We start from the raw sequence: 21,373 nt of genomic DNA, 5'->3' as shown, positions 1-21,373 counted from the left end.
ATGGCCGCCTCTGGGGGAGCTGCAGCAGTCACACCCGACCAGGGCAAACCTTCAGGGTGTGTTTCCCCGACTGGATAGGAGACTGATGAGGCAGGCCGGTTCTTCCTCCTCCCTCTCCCCGAAGGGGTCATCGGAGGACTGGGGACATGACCATTTGTGAGGAAAAGTGGGGAAGGACCAAGAGGTGGAAGGCCACCCTCTTCTCCACGGTGGTACACATACCCCACAAACTGCCAGAAAGACAATATCCCCAGCATTGCCATCTCCCAGGCTTTGACAGGCTCATTAAGGCTGCTGTTAAAAATGTCCTTGAGCACTGCATCACCGATGTTGAGCCCCTCCGCTGCAAACACGAAACGGTAAGCAAACTCCTTCACGCTGGCTCCTCCTTGCCGAAGAGAGTGGAGTTTGCTACATTGGTCTGCCATCTGCTGAGCGGAAGGGCAGGGAGATGGGAAAAGGAAGATACCCATTTCTCTGCTGAGTCCTCTTTTGGCGGAATTGTTCTGTCAGGGTTGGTGAAGGGAAAGGAGCGAGGACTCAATGATGCAGGTGAAAATGGGCTTTTAATGATAACAAAAAAACAAAAACAAAACAAGACAAAACAAAACTACCCCGAGGGGGAAAAACAGACTTGACTTGACTTTACTTGGCATGGCATGGCATGGCATGGCATGGCATGGCATGGCATGGCATGGCATGGCATGGCATGGCATGGCATGGCATGGCATGACTTGACAGGAGCAGGGAAACAAGAGGTACATTCGACGACAATTCCGCACTGGACTGCAAACACAAGGAGATTAAATAGGGAACAAACAAAGGAGGGTAACGAGGGAAGACAGGTGGGGCAAATGAACCAATAATCAGGAAACAAGGTGGGCGGGGTTAGACAATGGACCCGAGCACATGGCACAAAGAAACACTTAACAAGACATGTGCTCACACCAAACATGACATGAACATGCAGCTAATGAGAACTCATCAGCTGCATGTTCACACAAAACATGACAACATGACGTAGCACGTAGCCAGTGAAAACACCAACCACGTGCTACACAACATAAGACAAAACATGAAAGCACACGGCCGATAAAAACATGAACCGTGTGCTACACAGAACACACAGACAGAAGAGCACACGCTCACAGGACAAAACAAACACGCGGAGCATGAATGTCCGAATCCCAACACAAAACTGAAACCCAAACTAGACTGAAGTGCTGGGATCCGAACATCACGCCCCGCACACAAAACACAAGGACAGAAGAGCACGCAGCTTGAGCATGCTCAAAGCTGCGCGCTCACACAAGACAAGACAAACAATACAGGAGTGTCAGGGCTCTGTCACAAAACCATGAATAAACTAGACAGAAGTGACAGAACCCTGACAGTAGAAGGCAAGAGGTTTCCAGTGGTCCAGCATTACTTCGTCAGTATTAAAAAAATGGACCTACCAAAATGATTCTGCCCTCTACACCTCTAGACATTTCTGGCTGGGAAGTGTGTTTGATGAGTAGATTGTGTCTAAATATATTTACAAAATAATAAATATCGTAAAATATTATTACAATTCAAAATAATATAATATTTTAATGTTCTTAAGATGTCAATTATTCCTGTGATCAAAACTGAATTTATCATCATTACTCCAGTCTTCAGTGTCACATGATTCTTCAGAAATCATTCTCATATGAGGATTTGATGATCAACAAACATTTATGATCAGTATTAATGTATTTTTGTGGAAACCATATTACATTTGTCTTCTATGACTCTTTGAATAGAAAAAATGTTTTCTCTTTTTTTAAAGAATGTTAATGTAACAGCTGTCACTTATGATCAATGTAATGTATCAAATTTATTTAAATGTGTATAACAAACATATCACATGAAATACTGTAGACCCATTACTCGAATTTTAAAGATAACTTTTCTTCACTGTGTTCGGTTATTTTTACTTATATTGGATAGGCCTATGTTTCCTGTTATTTACAGCCAAATAGGCCTTACAAGATTACATTTGTTTATCAAAAAATTAGATTTGAAAGTTTGTCGTGACGTTGTGTAACTTGGGAGGAAACGATTTGGTTACAAAAAGCTAATACACAAAAAATTGGTTACAAAAAAAATACAAAACAATTCAGTATGTTCTCAAGACATTTAACTAACAATGTTTATCAGCACAAGGACGCAATAAATAAATACAATAAATTAAATCAAATAAAAATGAAAGGGGGACAAAAAAATATTAAATTTATTGGCTGCGCAACGAATGACGTCATGCGCGCGCACGCGGTGGGCAGCCTGATTCTGGCAGGCAGTCGAATTTCGGCACAACACCATTAATGCACCGTCAACTGGGGCACGTTCAAAGCTCAAACCGGTGCGCAACGTTTTGCTACGGTTTCCGGTTGAACGTCATGTTTCCTGGAAACGGTGTGCAACGGTGTGCAACGGGTTTGAGATGCGTTTGATCTCGTTTGGTGGGTGTGTCAAAAATGACAGCCCAATCAGCGGCAAAATGTATATAAACCACGCAGTATTAAAGAGACAGCTCACACAATGGAAGTAAAGTTGTTTAATGTGTCCGCTGGTATTAGAAGACATGATTGTCGTAAGAGTTTAATATATATGTATATATATATATATATATATATATATATATATATATATATATATATATATATATATATATATATATATATATATATATATATTTATATATATATATATATATTTATATATATATATAATCAACATGATGATGTATTTATTTATATCTTTAGCTTAATTGCAAGGCAAGTTTATTTATATACCAAATTTCATATATGGTAATTGCTTGACATAAAGTGAGAAAGAAAATACAAGCTATTAAAAAAGTAAGAACTAGAAATAAAATGATTTAAGTTAGAATTGATTACCAGGAGATGAAAAAGGTTCATTAAATGGGATTGGGATGTTGTCTTTTATTCTGGACGGCAAGGGCAGTGATTGCATGTATTTTGCAGTATTAAACACGTATTTATATCGATTTCATCAGGCTCCGAAAATTCCACAAAAAGAACACAAAGAATGGCCTTCTCGGCTGCCATAGTTACAACTCTTGCGTCAACAGAACAGGGTGTTCAACGCAGCACCGTTACCGTTTAAAAAACGTTTTGCAACGTTTTGTCGGGGCTGAACGCAGCCCTGTTAAAGTCATGAATGAGCGCGTCTGCCTGCTGATCGCTGATTGGCTGAAAGTGCGTGGTCTGGCAACACTGTGTGTGATTTGTGCAGGTGCAGGCGTGATTGATCACCTACAACCCAATAGGGTGTCGGAATGGTTTGTGTTTATCCTTCTCATCCAACCACAATCAAATTCACTCTATCCGGATGGCACGATTTATCTGGATAGTTTTTTTTGAAAAATGAAAGGAATGAAAACATGCCGAAATGGAATAAGAGTAACAAGGCTATTATTAAAATGTAAGGAGTAGAAAGTACAGATAATTGCTTGAAAATGTAAGGAGTAGAAGTAAAAAATAGGCTGAAAGTATTTGTACTTCGTTACTTGACACCTCTGTTATTTAGTTATTGTTCCATATATAAATCTATTTCTCTTTTCATTCATCATCTTTTGTCTTTGTCCTGCAGAATTATATTCAATTCACATTTAAATTAATTTAAAGTATTTTAGTGAAGCTTCATCAAACCAACATAAAGAGATTTTAAAGCTACACTGTGTGATATTTTCCCCCATCTAGTGGTGAACATGTATATGACCATCCAGTGAATTTTAGTTTCTGTTCTGTTCAATTCCGATTTGGTTTTAACTCCTACGGTGGCCGATTTAGTCCAAGATTAATATGGCTTCCAGTTCGACCTCGTCCACATTCGACACGGTGCCTGTGGGATATTCTGTGCGCAGTGGGATGGTTGGAACTCAACTGGCCTAATTATTCGGCTAGAAAGAACTGCAGCTAATCCAGAGTGAACTTTGATGATAGTAATGTTTATTCAGTCATCCAATTGCAAGGCATACACAGGTTTGCATGGATATGTACATAAATTTGGTTTCTGTGAGAGAACAAATTAGGATGGTAAATATACATGATAATGACATGACAGAATATACACAGTTAAGAACTGTATAACTATACTTATAAGTTACATTTGTATAATGTAACCGTAAACCAGAGCTTATTGTACCACATATAGGCGCTAAATGCAGCTGCATTAAAAGGAGCGGAGCTGCCGCTGCTAACAAGCGGTGTCCGGTTACAAAAGTGTGTGCGCAGGTTTAGCTCTGTATAACAAGTGTTAATATGCCGATCAGACCTGATACATATTTCCATCAACATACATTACAAGCAAATATTTTCTATAAACGAATAAACATTGTTAATAACTGAATGACTATTCAAATAGGTGAGCATTACGCTATTGTATGTTGACACAAAAATACTTCTGAGGTAACATCAACTGAATAACATGATGACACTCTGAAACACATCCACAATGACAATAACTATTATTACTTACGGAGTTATTAACGCACAGAAATACCACACAAGGAAAAACAGACTTTTGAGGAATAAACAAGCCAGGAAAACTCCGTATAACCAGAGCCCGTCTACGGAGAGCCTGCCCACTCCCTATTAAGCCCTGTTGTACAGAATTTTGGTTGTAGTACCACCAGAGTTCCACTGGGGGCGATCGCCATGAGTGCAAAATGAATGGAAGTCAATGGGGCTTGACGGCTAAATTTGTCTCTTTCACTCGATTGCCGTTGAGAAATCTCAGAAATGATTGTAGATTTTGCAAGTTCAACATGGGTTTTAGGTCGAAAGTTGAATGAACGAGTACTTATGTCCTTTTGATTTCTTACAGGTTGAGTTGTTGTTGTCCATAACACGCTAGGATTCTGCTAATGAACGCTGATTGGTCAGTGAAGGACTGATTACGACCAGAGATCCCGCTTGATGGCATCGTGTCATCTGAAGCGGGACCAGAAACAAACAAAACAAAAACTCTTCTAGCACGTGTATTTACCTGTGTCAGCTGTGTTGTCGATGCCTCGAGAGAAAAGAAAGTGCAGAGCGCGAAAGCACCAGAGCGACTGAAGGATTGCCGTTAAGCAGTATCTCTGGTCGTACATGTGTATGACGTCATTGACACTTTAAAAGACTTTTTAAAGCAAATAAGTGACTCTAAAAAATCTAACACCCAGCAATGTGTAATTTATTTGCATTTCCTTTCGAATACAACATTCAAATTACTAGATAAAAAATTATATCCTGAGAAAAGTGGATTTTTATTGGTATAGCGCCATAGACCTCCATTCATTCTGCACTCGTCCTGTGAGCGCCCTCATATGGAATCAGAGAGGAACTGCAACCAGTTCAGAAGCCGGAAGTTCAGTGAGAGTGAAACTTCTCGCCATATTAGACATTCTCTGGTATAACTCTGTTACTGGAGCTGCTGAGATGAAAACTCTCTGCGCATGCACCAGACAAGTCTGAACAAGTTGACGCGCACAGTGTTAAAACCGGTTAAAAACGCGAAAGGCGAAGCTTGAATTTACGGGTATGTCCCTCTTTGGCTAATGTACTTTCAAGATGGAGGGGCAACATGGCGACCACCGTTAGATCCCATTACCTTATGTATTTTCAATGGCATATTATAAACTTACGAGAATACTTTATTACTTGAAAGAAGTAAATATACATTAATGAGCACATATATTTTTGAAAGAACTAAGTGTTTTTAGCTAAGAATAGACTAAAAAAGTTACACAGTGTAGCTTTAAAGCTTTAATCTGTGAAAAACTCTTCAGGTTCTGCAGGAGTGATTGAAGTGAAGGAGGGAGATTCAGTCACTCTAGAGTCTGATCGTCTCACTGAAGTAAAGGATGATGATGTGATTCAGTGGAGGTTTGGATATAAAGTCACTGTAATCGCTGAAATCAATGTAACGGCCGACAGCTTCACTGTATATGATGATGTTCTTGATGGGAGATTCAGAGACAGACTGAAGCTGGACAATCAAACTGGATCTCTGACCATCACAAACATCACAACCAAACATGCTGGAGAATATAAACTAGATATCAACTACAATGAGATGGGTTATTTCTCTCTCACTGTCATTGGTGAGTTAAAGAACATTTACACCTGTTTTTTAAAGGTCCCATGGCATGGCATGTTTCTATTATTTTATAGTGTTTTCTGAGGTGTACTTATATTATTAGTATGATTTTTACATCATAAAATGTCATAATTTAGAAATAAAAGGCATTTTTTCTATACTGCTGTTTGCCCTGTGGCTGAATGCCCTGCTTCAAGAGGCGTGTCTGCTGTGAGACTTCAGTAAAAACGCCCACTGTTGTGATTGGCTGACATCTTTGCATTTTAAATGAGCGGAGGGGGCGTGGTTTAACGAGGCACGAGCAGGCACGAGTCTGCCAGAGAGACGGATGGACCTGTGTTCACTTCTCATCAGTTCTCTCAGCATGTCTCAGTTCAGGGTGAACTGTTGTAGTTACTAGCATATACTTCAGGTTATTAGTTTATTTCTAGTCGGAGGGGCTGTCACTCATGTCAGAAAGTTAGTAACTTTAGTAAATTATGGATCAGCGCTGACTCGAGACGCGAACCGTTTAGAACGATTCAGTCCGATTTGGTGAACTGGTTCGGTTCACTAAAAAGAACCGATTCAAAAGAATGATTCGTTCGCGAACCGGACATCACGGAGACGAAGCGATTGCTAACAAAGTTATTTATAGTAACTACCGAGTTATGAGAGCGCTGTCAGTCAGCGCGAGTTTATTGTGTTTGTATCTGAGAGATCTGAATAAACACGAGTCCCAGTCACACCGAGTCCTCTTCATCATTATTCTACCAACTTTGTAACACATGCAATGTACCATTACAGCGAGATGAACGAGTTAGTAAGTGTTGAGTATAGCATTATTTCTAGATATGTTCCAATCATATGAATAGCGTCATTGACGCGCATTGAGTAACGTTACACAGCGCAAACAAAGACAACAGCTGTAATCGAATGTAATCCAGTTTATTGTGGGGAAAGCTGGCTAGCCTAGCTGGATACCCTCACGCTTACCCTCCTTCTGCTTAATCTCACGCCGCGTTTGGTGCCTCCGCTGTGGGCCAGATGCAGTACTGGGGGTCGGGGATGTTGGAGGCCGAGCTTCGGCGTGCGTGAAGTTTATCTCTAAAGATGTTACTGCTGATGTTAAACAGAAAAGACTGTATGCACATTTTAGAACAGATAGACGCGACAAGGACGTACAAAAACACTGACTCACAAGATAGAAAACACCGTTCTGTCGGGGGAGAGAGAGAAGCCGCTGCGTGTCCACAAATAATAAATAATAAGCTACACATAAGAAATCAATGATCACAGATCAGAAGGAACTGAAGAAAGACTTCTGTTTTCATTTGTACATCCAAACACTGAGAAACTGCCAGTGTTCACTCATTCACAAGTAACGTTAATGATCTCGGGTGTTTGCATGGGTGTGGCAGATTCTCTGGGCGGAGGAAAGGGAGGAAACCGCTCCTGCTTGGACGTCAAACCAGGAGACTTCAGGATTGGCTCGTCTGGCCTGTCATTTTCTCAAAGGCAGAGAGAGACAGCCAGAACTCGGGTTTACACCGATCAACATTTCTATCCACTTGGGGACAATATTCAGGCTAGGGGAACTCATATTAATGTTGAAATACCTCATAAAATGAAAATTTCATGCCATGGGACCTTTAATGACAAAATTAAAATGAATTCACACACCATTTTGTTGTTATATGATTTTGTTTATTTCAAATGTTGAACTATTTAATTTAATAAAGCATTATAATCTGTTGATCTGTGACAAACCCTGTTTCTGTGTGTTTGATGATTCAGTGTCAGTGACGGAGGGAGATTCAGTCACTCTAGAGTCTGATCGTCTCACTGAAGTGAAGGATTATCTGATTCAGTGGAGCTTTGGAAACACTGCAATCGCTGAAATCTATAAACGGTACGACAGCGTCACTGTATTTGATGATGTTCTTGATGGGAGATTCAGAGACAGACTGAAGCTGGACAATCAAACTGGATCTCTGACCATCACAAACATCACAATCAAACATTCTGGAGAATATGGACAGTTCAACCGTTACAGGTCTTCTTTTATCCGTCTCTCTGTCTACGGTGAGTTAAATATCAGTTCCACATGTTTTATTTATTACAGTGAGATCTAAAGAAGTATTGTCACAGGCCGGTGTGCACTGTAAACATACTCAACTCCACACGTGAAAATATCAACTCAGCACTGCAAATCACTCCAAACTTCACAATGAATAAGGCAGTATTCGGGCTCAGATGGACACCTTGATAAACGGAATCTTCACACGCTGGCATAAAACAGGACTCTATTGCACCATCATCTCCACGTCACTTATCTTCCTCATGTAACATTCATGCCACAGCAAGTTATAAAAATCCTGCTTCCTCAGTCCTTCCCTTGCGCCTTTACTGCGGCTCCCGCTGTTTCCTCCTCTTTCCTAGGCTACTATGAAACTAGCCCAGTTGCTCTGACCTAAAAAAAGGGTACTCCCCTACCAACCCCCCCACCCGAAAAAGAAAAAAAAAACTCTCGGGCTATATGAAGAAGGACTTAGAATAACAGGGTCTTTATTAAAATATATATAGCTACACGAATAAGTAAAACACTGAAATACAGCCCTCAATCACCTTAACTAGGGGAGCGCGGGGCACAACCTAACGCGGGGTTAGTTGTAATGTTTTAACCCTTTCCACACATGCCAGAATGATGAAACTTGGTGTACTTACTAGTTGCCATATCAACATTATTTAGAGAAAAAATAGCGCCAAAATTAAAACATCTCTGGAAGATATCACTGAACATGTATTTAACAATAGCAAAAGTAAATTTCTTACTTAAGTTTAGTTTTCATCTCTGTTTTTTGTGTTTATTTAAAATAAGACAAATCTGATATTATTGTAATCTTATATCTGTTATTTAACAGTTGAGATGGTTCTTTAATGCTGATCTAACAGCAGAAGACACAAGCCGCGGTTTAAATCCCAGTTGTGCAGATGGGGTGTGTGTTAACACTGCGTTACAATGAGCCCCTATTAGAAATATGCCATTATATTCTATATTTTTATGAATTCTTTTGAGAAACCATGAGAAAATGTGAATAATGACTTAGAGTTAATGTTCAGAAATTATTAATTATTATGTTTTGAACTATGCTGTATAGCTGTATTTAGCGATGTGTTTGTAGTCAAACTCAAAAATGCTTATATTTTAATGATTAAAAAATGCCATTATTTTATTTTAAAAAGTTAATAATTGTATTATTGGCAAAATATTTTAGTTAGTCTTGTATATTTTTTTGATTACATCAGGTAACATTTTAAGCTGTTATTTGGTCATGTTATAGTGTACTCCACCTATGGGGCATGTTGTCACATTTCACTTCCATTCTTTCGGGGTAAATCAAGAAAAAAGTATACACTGTATTAATGAAATAAAACCACATAATTGTACTAGACATGTGCAATTAATGTGGGAAACAATAAATACTTGTGGATTTACACAAACTGAGAAAGTCAAAAAGCGTTTGGTTGTGCCCGCTCTCACCTACTACTAATAATAACATAGAAAAACATGACTTGAGTCATGAAAATCCCTACATGTGACTGCTCCTCCTCATCTTAAATGGAATGTAATTATGAAACATTGCCATTAGTAGGCTAAAATAGGAGTCTGATTAATTAATCAATTCACCTACACAGTGTCATGTCATCTTTATCAGTGCTTAATTTGTAAAGTGGGAGGTCCCGGAGCGCAGAGGGGGGGTGGATCCGGCGACTCAAAACGCAGGTTGGAGGTAACGGAACAAAACATTTTTTACACTGCCTATAGCAGTGCTTCTCAATCTTTTTTCAATAACGTACCCCCTATCATTTTTTTTCTCAGCCAAGTTATTAAAAATCATTTGAGATAGAAATAAAAGTTATGACTATAGTGATATGCCCAGTCAGAATTATTAGATTTATTAAACAAATTAAAAACATTTGCAATAATAAACAATATCACTACCGATAACGAGCATCATATATAAATAAAATATAGGCCTATATTTTAAATATATATATATATATATATATATATGTATTCGGGTGACATTAATTTTTTTATCACTTTCATTAAATTTTGCTTTGTAGAAAAAGCCTTTCTTTGAAACGAATTTCGTTTTGTATAAATTGTATATTAATTTTAGTAAATGTTGCATTAACTAATTGCTTGTATTTAATAAATAAAAAGCAAATATAACAGACAATATAATAACCGTGAAATGGAGGCACCGGTGCGCCGCGTTCAGTTGCATTGCGCGTGAACTGCAGCGCATCTAATCATAAATAAATTAAACTCAGCATAGGCCTATGCATACATTAGCCATTAAATATATTTGTTGCATTGGATGGTATCCTTTCTACAACAGACCAGGGATTTCTCGCGGCTCGCATCAGAAGAGCATTGCGTCAATAGACCGCAAAACAAACAAGGCCGCCTATGTAGCCTATTCAAGGCAATTTTTATTTTTATTTCAGAACATGCACTGCACGGGTGCGAAATGTAAAAAAATACACTGCATGAATTGTTTTCACAAGCAGTTATTTTTCGGAATATTAAATTAACCAAGAAAAAAAAAGTAGAATATAGTATAGTATATATAGAATATATATATATATATATATATATATATATATATATATATATATATATATATATATATATATATATATATATATATATATATATATATATATATATATATATTACTACATTTCATATAAAACTATATAGTAGGCTATTTTAATGATGCACAAATAATCAACACAAACACATCAGGTCGTTATCCTATTTATCCAGAACGGCCCATACAGCATCGATAGTGCCCTCGATCGGCCTCGATTCTGCTTCTTTCTCTACACCTCGTGTCCAGTGCATTTTTCTAACATCGATCTCAAGGCTCGACAACAAGCGCGAATAGCATGTGTCACTTTAAGTGCTTCACCTTTCGTCGTCCCTCTCCCCTCCCCTTCAAACAAAAAAATGTATGGAACTTTCATAGGGAATAAATACGAACACAACCAATAACATTGAACACTACACAAATAGTATATATTTTTTTTTAAGACGATTAATTTGAATAGTGACATTTGAGGTGCCGGATTCAATAAAAAAGGTTCCGGATCCAACATCGGAGGCGTGTTCCGGCTCAAATTAAGCCCTGATCTTTATCAAAGTCTCTGCAAAGTCTCTGTATCACCTGCTGGTTGGCTTTTTTGCAGCCATATTCTGCAGTTTTGTGCTGCTCTTTGCTGCCTCCCTGAATCGTCTCTCCCTCTCCTGAATCGTCTCTCCCTCTCCTGAATCCGCCTCTTTTCAGTGGGCATCTTGGCTTCAAACAATACCCAAAATAGTGATAGGATTTAGGCATTTAACCATTTTGAATAAAATAATTAATGTGATGCATTACTTCCATCATTCATTCTTCTTGCTAAAACGAAATGTGAGAAACTAACTATCAGCAGACATGTAGCTTAGTTTGCCTAATGCCTACCAAAAACATAGTAGCCTAGGCTGCTTGTCTGCAAGCTATCTGTCTGATTATTTAGGCTAAACGTGGCAAACTCATCCTGGATTTATGAAGATTGTAATTCATTTCATATAACTTGATGATGATGATCGTCCATTTGTTATACCTTTCGTAATATAAGATAAGTCGTCTCACCCGACAACCGCGACAATCTCCTTCTAGTGCCGCTCATGCTCAGCTCAGGTGCCGGTCGCGTGCAGCCACGGAAACAGAGTTTACTGACTTTCAATTTCGGACGGGGGCTCGTGGAAGTGAACGAGGCTTTGCAAATTTTTTTTTATTTATTTATTTTTTATCTAGGCCTACGTGAAATTCTGCATCAATTGTACGATTTTTTAATTTATTTTTTTCCACCTCAGAAGGGCAACGCGAGTCGAGAAGGGCATATGAGCAACCTGAGCAACCCCCCTGTGCACGTCCCTGTCTTCATTCATCCTCATTTCTCTTTATTCTCTGATGTTTTCCAGCTCGTCTGCCTGTTCCTGTCATCAGCAGGAACTCTTCTCAATGTTCTTCATCATCATCATCATCCTCATATTGTTCATTGGTGTGTTCAGTGGTGAATGTGAGTCATGTGACTCTCTCCTGGTACAAAGGAAACAGTTTATTGTCCAACATCAGTGTGTCTGATCTCAGCATCAGTCTCTCTCTACCTCTGGAGGTGGAATATCAGGATAAAAACACCTACAGCTGTGTGCTGAACAATCCCATCAGCCACCAGACTCAACATCTGGACATCACTCAACTCTGCCACACATGTTCAGGTACGGCAGCAACGCTGATATTAGTTGATGTCAGCGCTGATATTAGCGTTTATTGACTGAGCTGATCTCAGTTTGATGTTTTTATTCCTCAGGCCCTGTCCACTGTTGTGGTCCCACTGAAGCTGTGATTCGATTGGTCCTCGCTGCTCTGGTGGGCGTGGCTACTGTCATGATTGTGGTTTATGACATCAGATCCAGAAGAGCTGAACGAGATCAAGCTCATATTCACACATCAGGTACATGATTGATGATGTCATTTCTCACAAACTGATTCTGCATATATTAATATCTGTGAGATTTATTAATTTATGGCTTCATATGTTCATCTTTTTCAGGAAGTGCTTGAATCTAAAGCAGAACGCTGAACTTTAAAGTTTCTTCAAGTGTGTTTTTGTCATAATAAATACTGATGATTATTTGAGCTTCTGCTCTCTTTCAGTGTCAGATTTTTAAAATCTTATTTGTAAGTTTATATTTCTCTCTGATACAACAATGATATAAAATAATAAAGAGTCACACAGATCTCACTTTAATACTGCTGACGGATCTAAAGGTTTTCAACAGCAACCTGTGTTTTATTTGAAGAAAGCAACCATACATTGGTGTTGTTTTATTTTCTGTGTTTTATATTAATTTCATGAGTCGTTCATGTATTCAAATGATTATGATTTGATTTCCTTCACTTATCATTTAATAATGTTATTGTTGATTTTTGTCATTTGATGTGTTATATGACTTATTTCCCTCATTTGCTTGCTCTTGTTGTTGAATCTTATGATTGTGTGTTTGAAGGGATGTTTGTCTTCACGAGTAGGAGATCACAGAATGTCTCAAGGTTTTTATCGTCACAGGACGATGTTGTGAAGCAGTAATTCTCCATTGTTTTTCTCTTGGTATAATAACACTTGTTGGAAATGTACTGGTCAGATGAAGCCAGAGCATTGAGTGGTGTAACATCTGGACGGACTCTGAGCATTGAAACATATGCAACTAAGATTATTCAACAAACTCTGCTCTTTTATGATCATCACTTCGTCTCCTGCTTTCTCAGTCCAACTCTCCGGCTGATAGACTTATACCTTCTGGCAAGGATATTTGATATTTCTGATATTTCTGATGTGGAGATCCATCAGAACTAACATTTTGGCTCGATCTAACATGCTGTCCATTTGCCAAATGTATTTTCTTGCCTTTATCAATAAAGTTTTCTCGCTCTGAGGTTCAAGAGTCTCTCATGTTTTATTATTTATGATGTCGAGCGCCTCCTGGAGGAACAATTCATATATATTTAAACAATTTCAGCAGATCGCCACATATAAAGTGGCATAATCCACAATAATAAACAAAAACATCTTTAACCTGAGAAAATACTGATTTGGGACTCATTATAATATACTCTGAGATCACAGTGAAATACATAAACACAACATATCGCTGCTCCATTTCCTCCATCAGGCGATGATAAAGTCTTTAAGGCCCGTCCACACAGAAACGCGTTTCGCTGTATACGTTAAAATTTTGTACCGTATCAGCGTTTCGTCCACACGGATCTGGCTTTTTGGGAGCATGAAACCGATATTTTTTTTAATCGGGTCCCAGAGTGGATAAATCTGAAAACGACACCCTTGTGTTTTCGTGTGTAAAGCCAATCCGTATATTTTGTGAAACGGTGATGTCATCACACCACGTCCTGCGCAGGAAAGACCTGAAGAGATACAGCTACGGGCACTGGGCATGCGCACATCAAAACTGTGTCATTTAATTACTGTATTTGCATTATTGTAAGGTTATGTTTAGGGTTGGGGTAGGTGTAGGCCAGTGGTCACCAACCTTTTCAAGCCATAGATCCCTGACCTCAGCCTTGATGAAAGGCAAGATCTACCTATAGATTTTTCATGGCCCAGTTTTTTTTTATTTACGAGACTTTTTTTTCTTTGTTTAAGCAAATTTATTTGTTGTTTATTTGCTCTATAACAGGCCAAACTAGCCTTAAAACAATTGCCATTTGAAATGTGAGGCAACCACTGCCTTTTAATCACGATCCAAACAAAGATACACACATGTAGCATGAGCAGAGTTTTTTTATTTGAATTAGATTGCATAATTTCAAGACTTAGAGCAAATACAGAATGGTCTGACTTTAGCTTGTGAAATTGTTACGTAGGACACACCTGCACAAAACAAAAGCAGATGGACTGAATAAAAATGCTAATTCACTCTCTGACAGCAGGTGGTGCTTATGGAAAAGAAGCGTTTCTTTGGGGACCGCTGTAAAAATGCCATCGAAACTATTCTGAAGACAGTTTCGTTCAGAGATACATTCATGTAACCCCCCTCCCCTGCCCAATTCAATATTTATATTTTTCTTCCTATATTTCAAGCATCCCGAACAGTTATCTTGCTGGGACTATTTATACCTGGTCCACTTCATGTGTTTTTACAGATCTGATTTATCAGAACGATTCCATTTACACTTGGTCACATAAATGTTTCTCCGCAAAACGGATATAAATCTGATCTTCAATTCCCACGCTATATGATTTTTAATGAAGTTCACGTCACCAAAATCAACAAATATGAGCTGCATTTTATTGAAAATGCAAAGACCGCAATAGGAGAGAGAGAGTGGCGTTAGCTCTGATCATTTAGTTTCTTTACTTTTAATGATGATGATTGTGTATTGAGCGTCTGCAACTTTTACTTTCATTTGTGGCAGTTTGCTTTAGAGATATTCAGCTGCTCGTCTGCGGCGATGCGTACTGCAGTAGCGCTGTCATATCTAACTATAACATCGGTCAATTTGTGCAGTGCGAATTTTGAGGTTGCAGAGAATACATTTTGGGAGCATAAGGAGCGATTTCGTGCCTTGATTATGTGTTTGTAACGCTTTTCACAGAGAGGCCGGATAGCTGGCCTGAATGGTTGTAGCCAAGTGTAAGCAAAACTCACGTATCTGATATTTCTCAGGGGTTTATTATCAGCATCGTCGATCCCACACACACATGGGGCAGTTTGCAAAACACTCCACTAACAACTGCGTTACTGAACAGAAAATAAACAGTGCAAAGAGCAACAGAAATATTACACATATGGTCGGAAATCTTGGGTCCTGCCATCCATGTGGATGTTACTTTGACACACACCACCTACCTAAGCATTGTTGAGACCATGTCCAGCCTTTCCGGGGTCTAGTGGAGTCCATGCCTCGACGGGTCAGGGCTGTTTTGGTAGCAAAAACGGGACCAACACAATATTAGGAAGCTGGTCATAATGTTATGCCTGTTTGGTGTATATGTATATATGAACTCTGAATGACTTTGACGCATTTACTCATGAATAGCATCTTAACGTAGTGGTTTTCTTTCTCCTGAAGGGAGGCGATGGGTGTTGTGCTTCACAAGGACTCTAAATGGTATCAGCAGTGGAAGGAGTTCAAGGACAACAATGCTGTCTTCAACAGTGAGTGGACCTGCAGTGCGGCGTCTGTCCAGCAGGTGGCGCTGAGATCTGGATGTTGGGCGGTAGTTGAAGAGTTCACTGCAGCAGTTAGAGCCTCGTTTAGCGCAGTGATAAGAGGGAAAGAGGGAGTGAGTGTGTGTGACTGTGTGTGTGTGTGTGTGTACGAGCACGAAAGCACTGTCCCACCCAGCAAAAACACGTCGAAAAGACGACATTGCCAGACGTTTAAACAACGTTCAAATTTGGTTGAAAAGTGAAAGGTGAAAAGACGTCTTTTCAGGCCTAATTTCAACCGTGAATGCATGATTATATTTAATATTCATAATTACTGTCACAATAAGACAATTTACAAAAGAGTATCGTTTATTGACACATCAAAAACACTTTCCTGATCACATATTACCCAGCAAACACGCAAGTGTGGGCTCACTGTGGGTAAGTGTGGGTTTTCTGTGGGACAGTGTGGGCAAGGGCAAACCCTTTGGGGGCCCATGTGGGATTACTGTGGGCAAAACCCCACCGGCCCCCAGTGGTTTAGCCCTTGTGGGGCCCAGAGTGGATTTGCCCATTTGGTCCCCAATGAGGGTTTACTGTGGGCATCCAGTAGTTTTCCACTTTGAGGCCACCATAAGGGAAGCCTCCATTGCAGCTGTTCCCAGACAGACTGATAAAGTCAGAGGGACCATATTACAGTAGTTTAAACTCCATTAGACCATTAGATTTCAATAAATCACAGCACTTATATTAATACATTCATAAATAACACTAAATTATTATAATACTATAAATTGTATCTTGTAATGCAAAACTTTCTATGAAGTCCATGATTAATTTTGTTTACTGTATTTATTAAATAATATTTAAATGTAATTAATTAAATTAAAGAAACATTTGTCACAATAAAACAATGCAAATGGTTGATCATTCACTGATTTGTTCATTATTATTGTTGCCATTCATCAGTGGATATTTATAACATTATTTGTTATATTTCTACATTTATATTTTTATATACATTATTTTTATTTTATTTTTTATTATAATAAAAACATCACTGATGAATTTTATATTTTTATATACTATTACATTTCTGAAATGGCAACAAAAAAAAAACAGAAAAGAAATTACATATTAGTAATACGCTAGATGGCGTCATCACGTGATCAATTCTAACCAATGAGACTGCTGGAACTGCACCGCTAATGAGCTCAGCTGTCATTCCGGATTCTGGGACCGTCAAACTCTGCTCCAAACAGGTAATTTAAGCTTTTTAAGTTTCCATATTAATATGTGAGTTTCCTATTATAATTAGAGAAACAGGCCAAAATGGTAACGAATTAATTGATATTAAACTACACTCTCTCATTTTAGTGGTTTATCTGATTAACGTTATACTCTCCTGCCGTTTAAAGTTTAAACGACTAACTTAACGGTTATAACGGTCAACTAGGCCATTTACTGTTAATCTCTGAGGTAAAATATACTTTAAAACTGCTTGAATTCATTACCTTGAATTGTTTTACACTCGGGCACAGGTCACTGCATCTTTTACTGTGTAAATACATATTTGACTGTCAGAAACATTCTAAGTGTTTGCATTTATTTTAATAAAACGTATTCATGCTGCAAGTTAAAGTCATCAATGATTTCTTAATAAAGACATTAAAGGGATAGTTCTTCCTGTTTTTCCAAACCTGTATTACTTACTTTTTTCTGTGGAATGCAAAATATATTTTTTGAATAATGTTTCGACTGTCTTGTCAATACAATAAAAAGTAAATGGGATCAACAATGATGTTTTTATTGTAAGGACAATTCATTTTATAATTTTTTTCAAAATATCATCTTCCACAGAAGAAATCTTGTAGGTTTGGAATGACATGAGGGTGAGTATAAAGCTTGATACAAAAGTAATTTCTTTGTTCTTGCGGAGTTTGTACCAAGCTTAAGTTGACAATTTCTTTACATTGTGTTGACAATTTTAGTATATTGTTCTCAGTTCTTTATGCCCTCAATTTGTTTGCTCTCTTTATCTTTCTTTTTTTAACAACACAGCCTAAATTTGTTTTTAATATTAAAAAACAACAACACCAGGAACTATTTTAAGAAAAAAATGTTTTTTAATGTTAACATTTTAATCATTTTAACAATATTTATTTATTTTTTTCTTCTTCACTTTAGATGCTGGCACAAAAAGCGGCCCGGCCGGAGCATCTGAAGTGGAAACTCCTGTTAAATCATGGCTCAATAACGCAAGAGACCGGGATGGTGGAAGAAGAGGAAGAACCAGAAGACTGGAGATGAGGCAAAGATCTACTGGTATCCGAGGGAATTGATATATTTTATTAGAGAATTCATAATCCACTTAATGTGTTGTGATGTGGTTATAATTGCTCATTTTTCTGTTTTATAAAAAAAATGTTTTTATTGTTTTGAGAGAGAGAATTTTTTGCAAGGATGTATGAAATTGATCAAAGTGACAGTAAAGACTTTTACATAGTTACTCGAAAAATAGTTACTTTGTAAAATATATTAAAACAGAAAACAGTTATTTTAAGTTGCAATAATATTACACTCTTTAATGTAGTTTCTTTTTATCAAATAAGTGCAGCCTTGATGAGCAGAAAGGACTTCTTTCAAAAGTATTTTAAAAATCTTACTGACCCCAAACTTTTGAATGTTAATATATTGTATAGTTTATTTTTTTTACATGACTGTGAATAAATGAAATTGTTTGAAACATGATTTATAATTTATTTGTTCTACTTTCAACAAGTGAATTTATTGTGTGTGTATTGTGGCAAATGCAAAGTAGAACCAAACTAATCTTGTTGTTTGTTATGGCTACAGGTCTATTCGGACACATCTGTGCATTGCCCACACTTTTTCCAGTGTACCCACAGAATACCCACACTTTGCCCAAATGGCATCAACTGGGGCCCACTCTACTTAGTCCACTATGGCCCCACACGTGCCCCGCATTTCACACTGGTATCTGGGCCCACAGTGGGAAACCCGCAAGGGCCCCATACGGGCCCCAAAGGAGCATGTTTGCTGGGTAAGCCTGCATTTGATCAAACATACTGTAAATACCATAATAGTGTGAAATATTACTATAAAAAATAACTTTTATATGAATACATTGTAAAATGTAATTTATTCCTGTGATCAAAGCTGAACTCTTCAGAGTCGCATGATCCTTCAGAAATCATTCTAGAGTTGATACTCAAGAATCATTTATGATTATTATCAATGTTGAAAACAGTTGTGCTGCTGCATATTTTTGTGGAACAGATTTTTTTTAACAATTTAAGTCTTTACTGTGACTTTTGATAAAATTAATCAATTTTTTCTGTATAAATATATATATTTTTTCAAATATTAATTTTTTTTATAAAACAGAACAATGGCCAATTATAAAAACATTAAAATTAAATAAAGCGGTGTTCACCCAAAAATGAATTGTCATTAATTACTTACCCTCGTGTAGCTCCAAACCCATAAGACTTTTGTGAAAAAAACAAATGAAGATATTTTTAGCAGATGCCTTGTGTGCACAAAAAAAGCATCTTTATTCACAAATGATGTATCTCTGACGCATATTCACAAGTGCACCAGCTCTCACAGCAACACAACACGGATGCATGGTGCTGAACATGTGTCAGATATACATTTTGTGAATAAAGATGATATTTTTTTGCGCACACAAAGCATTCATGTCGCTTCATAAAATCGAGGTTAAACCACTGGAGTCATATGGATTACTTTAAAGGTCCCATGGCATGGCATTTTTCTATTATTTTATAGTGTTTCCTGAGGTGTACTTATATTGTTAGTATGATTTTTACATCATAAAATGTCATAATTTAGAAATAAAAGGCATTTTTTCTATACTGCTGTTTGCCCTGTGGCTGAATGCCCTGCTTCAAGAGGCGTGTCTGCTGTGAGACTTCAGTGAAAACGCCCACTGTTGTGATTGGCTGACATCTTTGCATTTGAAATTAGCGGAGGGGCGTGGTTTAACGAGGTCTACGACGCACGAGCTGCTGCCAGAGAGACGGACCTGAGTTCACTTCTCATCAGTTCTCTCAGCATGTCTCAGTTCAGGGTGAACTGTTGTAGTTACAGCATATACTTCAGGTTATTAGTTTATTTCTAGTCGGAGGGGCTGTCACTCATGTCAGAAAGTTAGTAACTTTAGTAAATTATGGATCAGCGCTGACTCGAGACGCGAACCGTTTAGAACGATTCAGTCCGATTTGGTGAACTGGTTCGGTTCACTAAAAAGAACCGATTCAAAAGAATGATTCGTTCGCGAACCGGACATCACGGAGACGGAGCGATTGCTAACAAAGTTATTTATAGTAACTACTGAGTTATGAGAGCGCTGTCAGTCAGCGCGAGTTTATTGTGTTTGTATCTGAGAGTTCTGAATAAACACGAGTCCCAGTCACACCGAGTCCTCTTCATCATTATTCTACCAACTTTGTAACACATGCAATGTACCATTACAGCGAGATGAACGAGTTAGTAAGTGTTGAGTATTGCATTATTTCTAGATATGTTCCAAACATATGATAAGCGCCAGTGACGCGCATTGAGCACACAGCGCAAACAAAGACACAACAGCAGTAATCGAATGTAATCCAGTTTATTGTGGGGAAAGCTGGCTAGCCTAGCCGGATACCCTCATGCTTACCCCCCTTCTGCTTAATCTCACGCCGCGTTTGGTGCCTCCGCTGTGCGCCAGATGCAGTACTGGGGGTCGGGGATGTTGAAGGCCGAGCTTCGGCCTGTGTGAGGTTTATCTCTAAAGATGTGGCTCTGCCGATGTTGAGCAGAAACTCCCGACTGTATGCACATTTTAGAACCGATAGACGCGACGAGGACGTACAAAAACACTGACTCACAAGATAGAAAACACGAAAACACCGCTCTGTCGGGAGAGAGAGAAGCCGCTGCGTGTGCACGAATAATAAATAATTAGCTACACATAAGAAATCACTGATCACAGATCAGAAGGAACTGAAAAAAGACTTCTGTTTTCATTTGTACATCCAAACACTGAGAAACTGCCAGCGTTCACTCGTTCACAAGCTATGATCTCTCGAGTGTTTGCATGGGCGTGCCAGATTCTCTGGGCGGGGAAAGGGAGGAAACCGTTCCTGCTTGGACGTCAAACCAGGAGACTTCAGGATTGGCTCGTCTGGCCTGTCATTTTCTCAAAGGCAGAGAAAGACAGCCACAACTCGGTTTTACACCGATCAACATTTCTATCCACTTGGGGACAATATTCAGGCTAGGGGAACTCATATTAATGTTGAAATACCTCATAAAATGAACATTTCATGCCATGGGACCTTTAATGTCTTTACTGGGGTAAACTGTGAAATGGGGGGGCATAAATCTCTCAGATTTCATTAAAAAGATCTTCATTTGTGTTTCAAAGATGAACAAAAGTCTTACAGG

The 21,373-nt window shown here is 38.3% G+C and overlaps 2 protein-coding genes across 2 annotated transcripts in view; both read left to right on the top strand.

Annotated features, from left to right (window-relative positions):
* Positions 1 to 3,430: 3,430 nt before the first annotated feature.
* Positions 3,431 to 13,668, top strand: LOC307120813 (uncharacterized protein; the record flags this gene model as incomplete). The annotated part of the gene is made up of 6 exons (XM_079807988.1): positions 3,431 to 3,449; positions 5,822 to 5,968; positions 7,909 to 8,196; positions 12,149 to 12,445; positions 12,538 to 12,681; positions 12,781 to 13,668. The coding sequence occupies 6 exons, from the start codon at positions 3,431 to 3,433 to the stop codon at positions 12,789 to 12,791; spliced, it is 906 nt and encodes a 301-aa protein (XP_079664114.1). The 3' UTR covers positions 12,792 to 13,668.
* Positions 13,669 to 15,825: 2,157 nt separating this feature from the next.
* Positions 15,826 to 21,373, top strand: part of LOC307120534 (mitochondrial import inner membrane translocase subunit TIM44-like) — a gene marked incomplete at its 5' end in the record, with an annotated part of 108,526 nt that continues 102,978 nt past the window's right edge. The window contains 1 exon segment of the mRNA XM_079807630.1: positions 15,826 to 15,904. Coding sequence (XP_079663756.1) covers positions 15,826 to 15,904 — 79 coding nt within the window.

This window comes from Gobio gobio, assembly GCF_949357685.1.
Source record: "Gobio gobio genome assembly, chromosome: 24".
NCBI lineage: Eukaryota > Metazoa > Chordata > Actinopteri > Cypriniformes > Gobionidae > Gobio > Gobio gobio.
The sequence above is the reverse complement of the archived record's forward strand: the minus strand, read 5'-3'. Positions and strand labels throughout refer to the sequence as shown.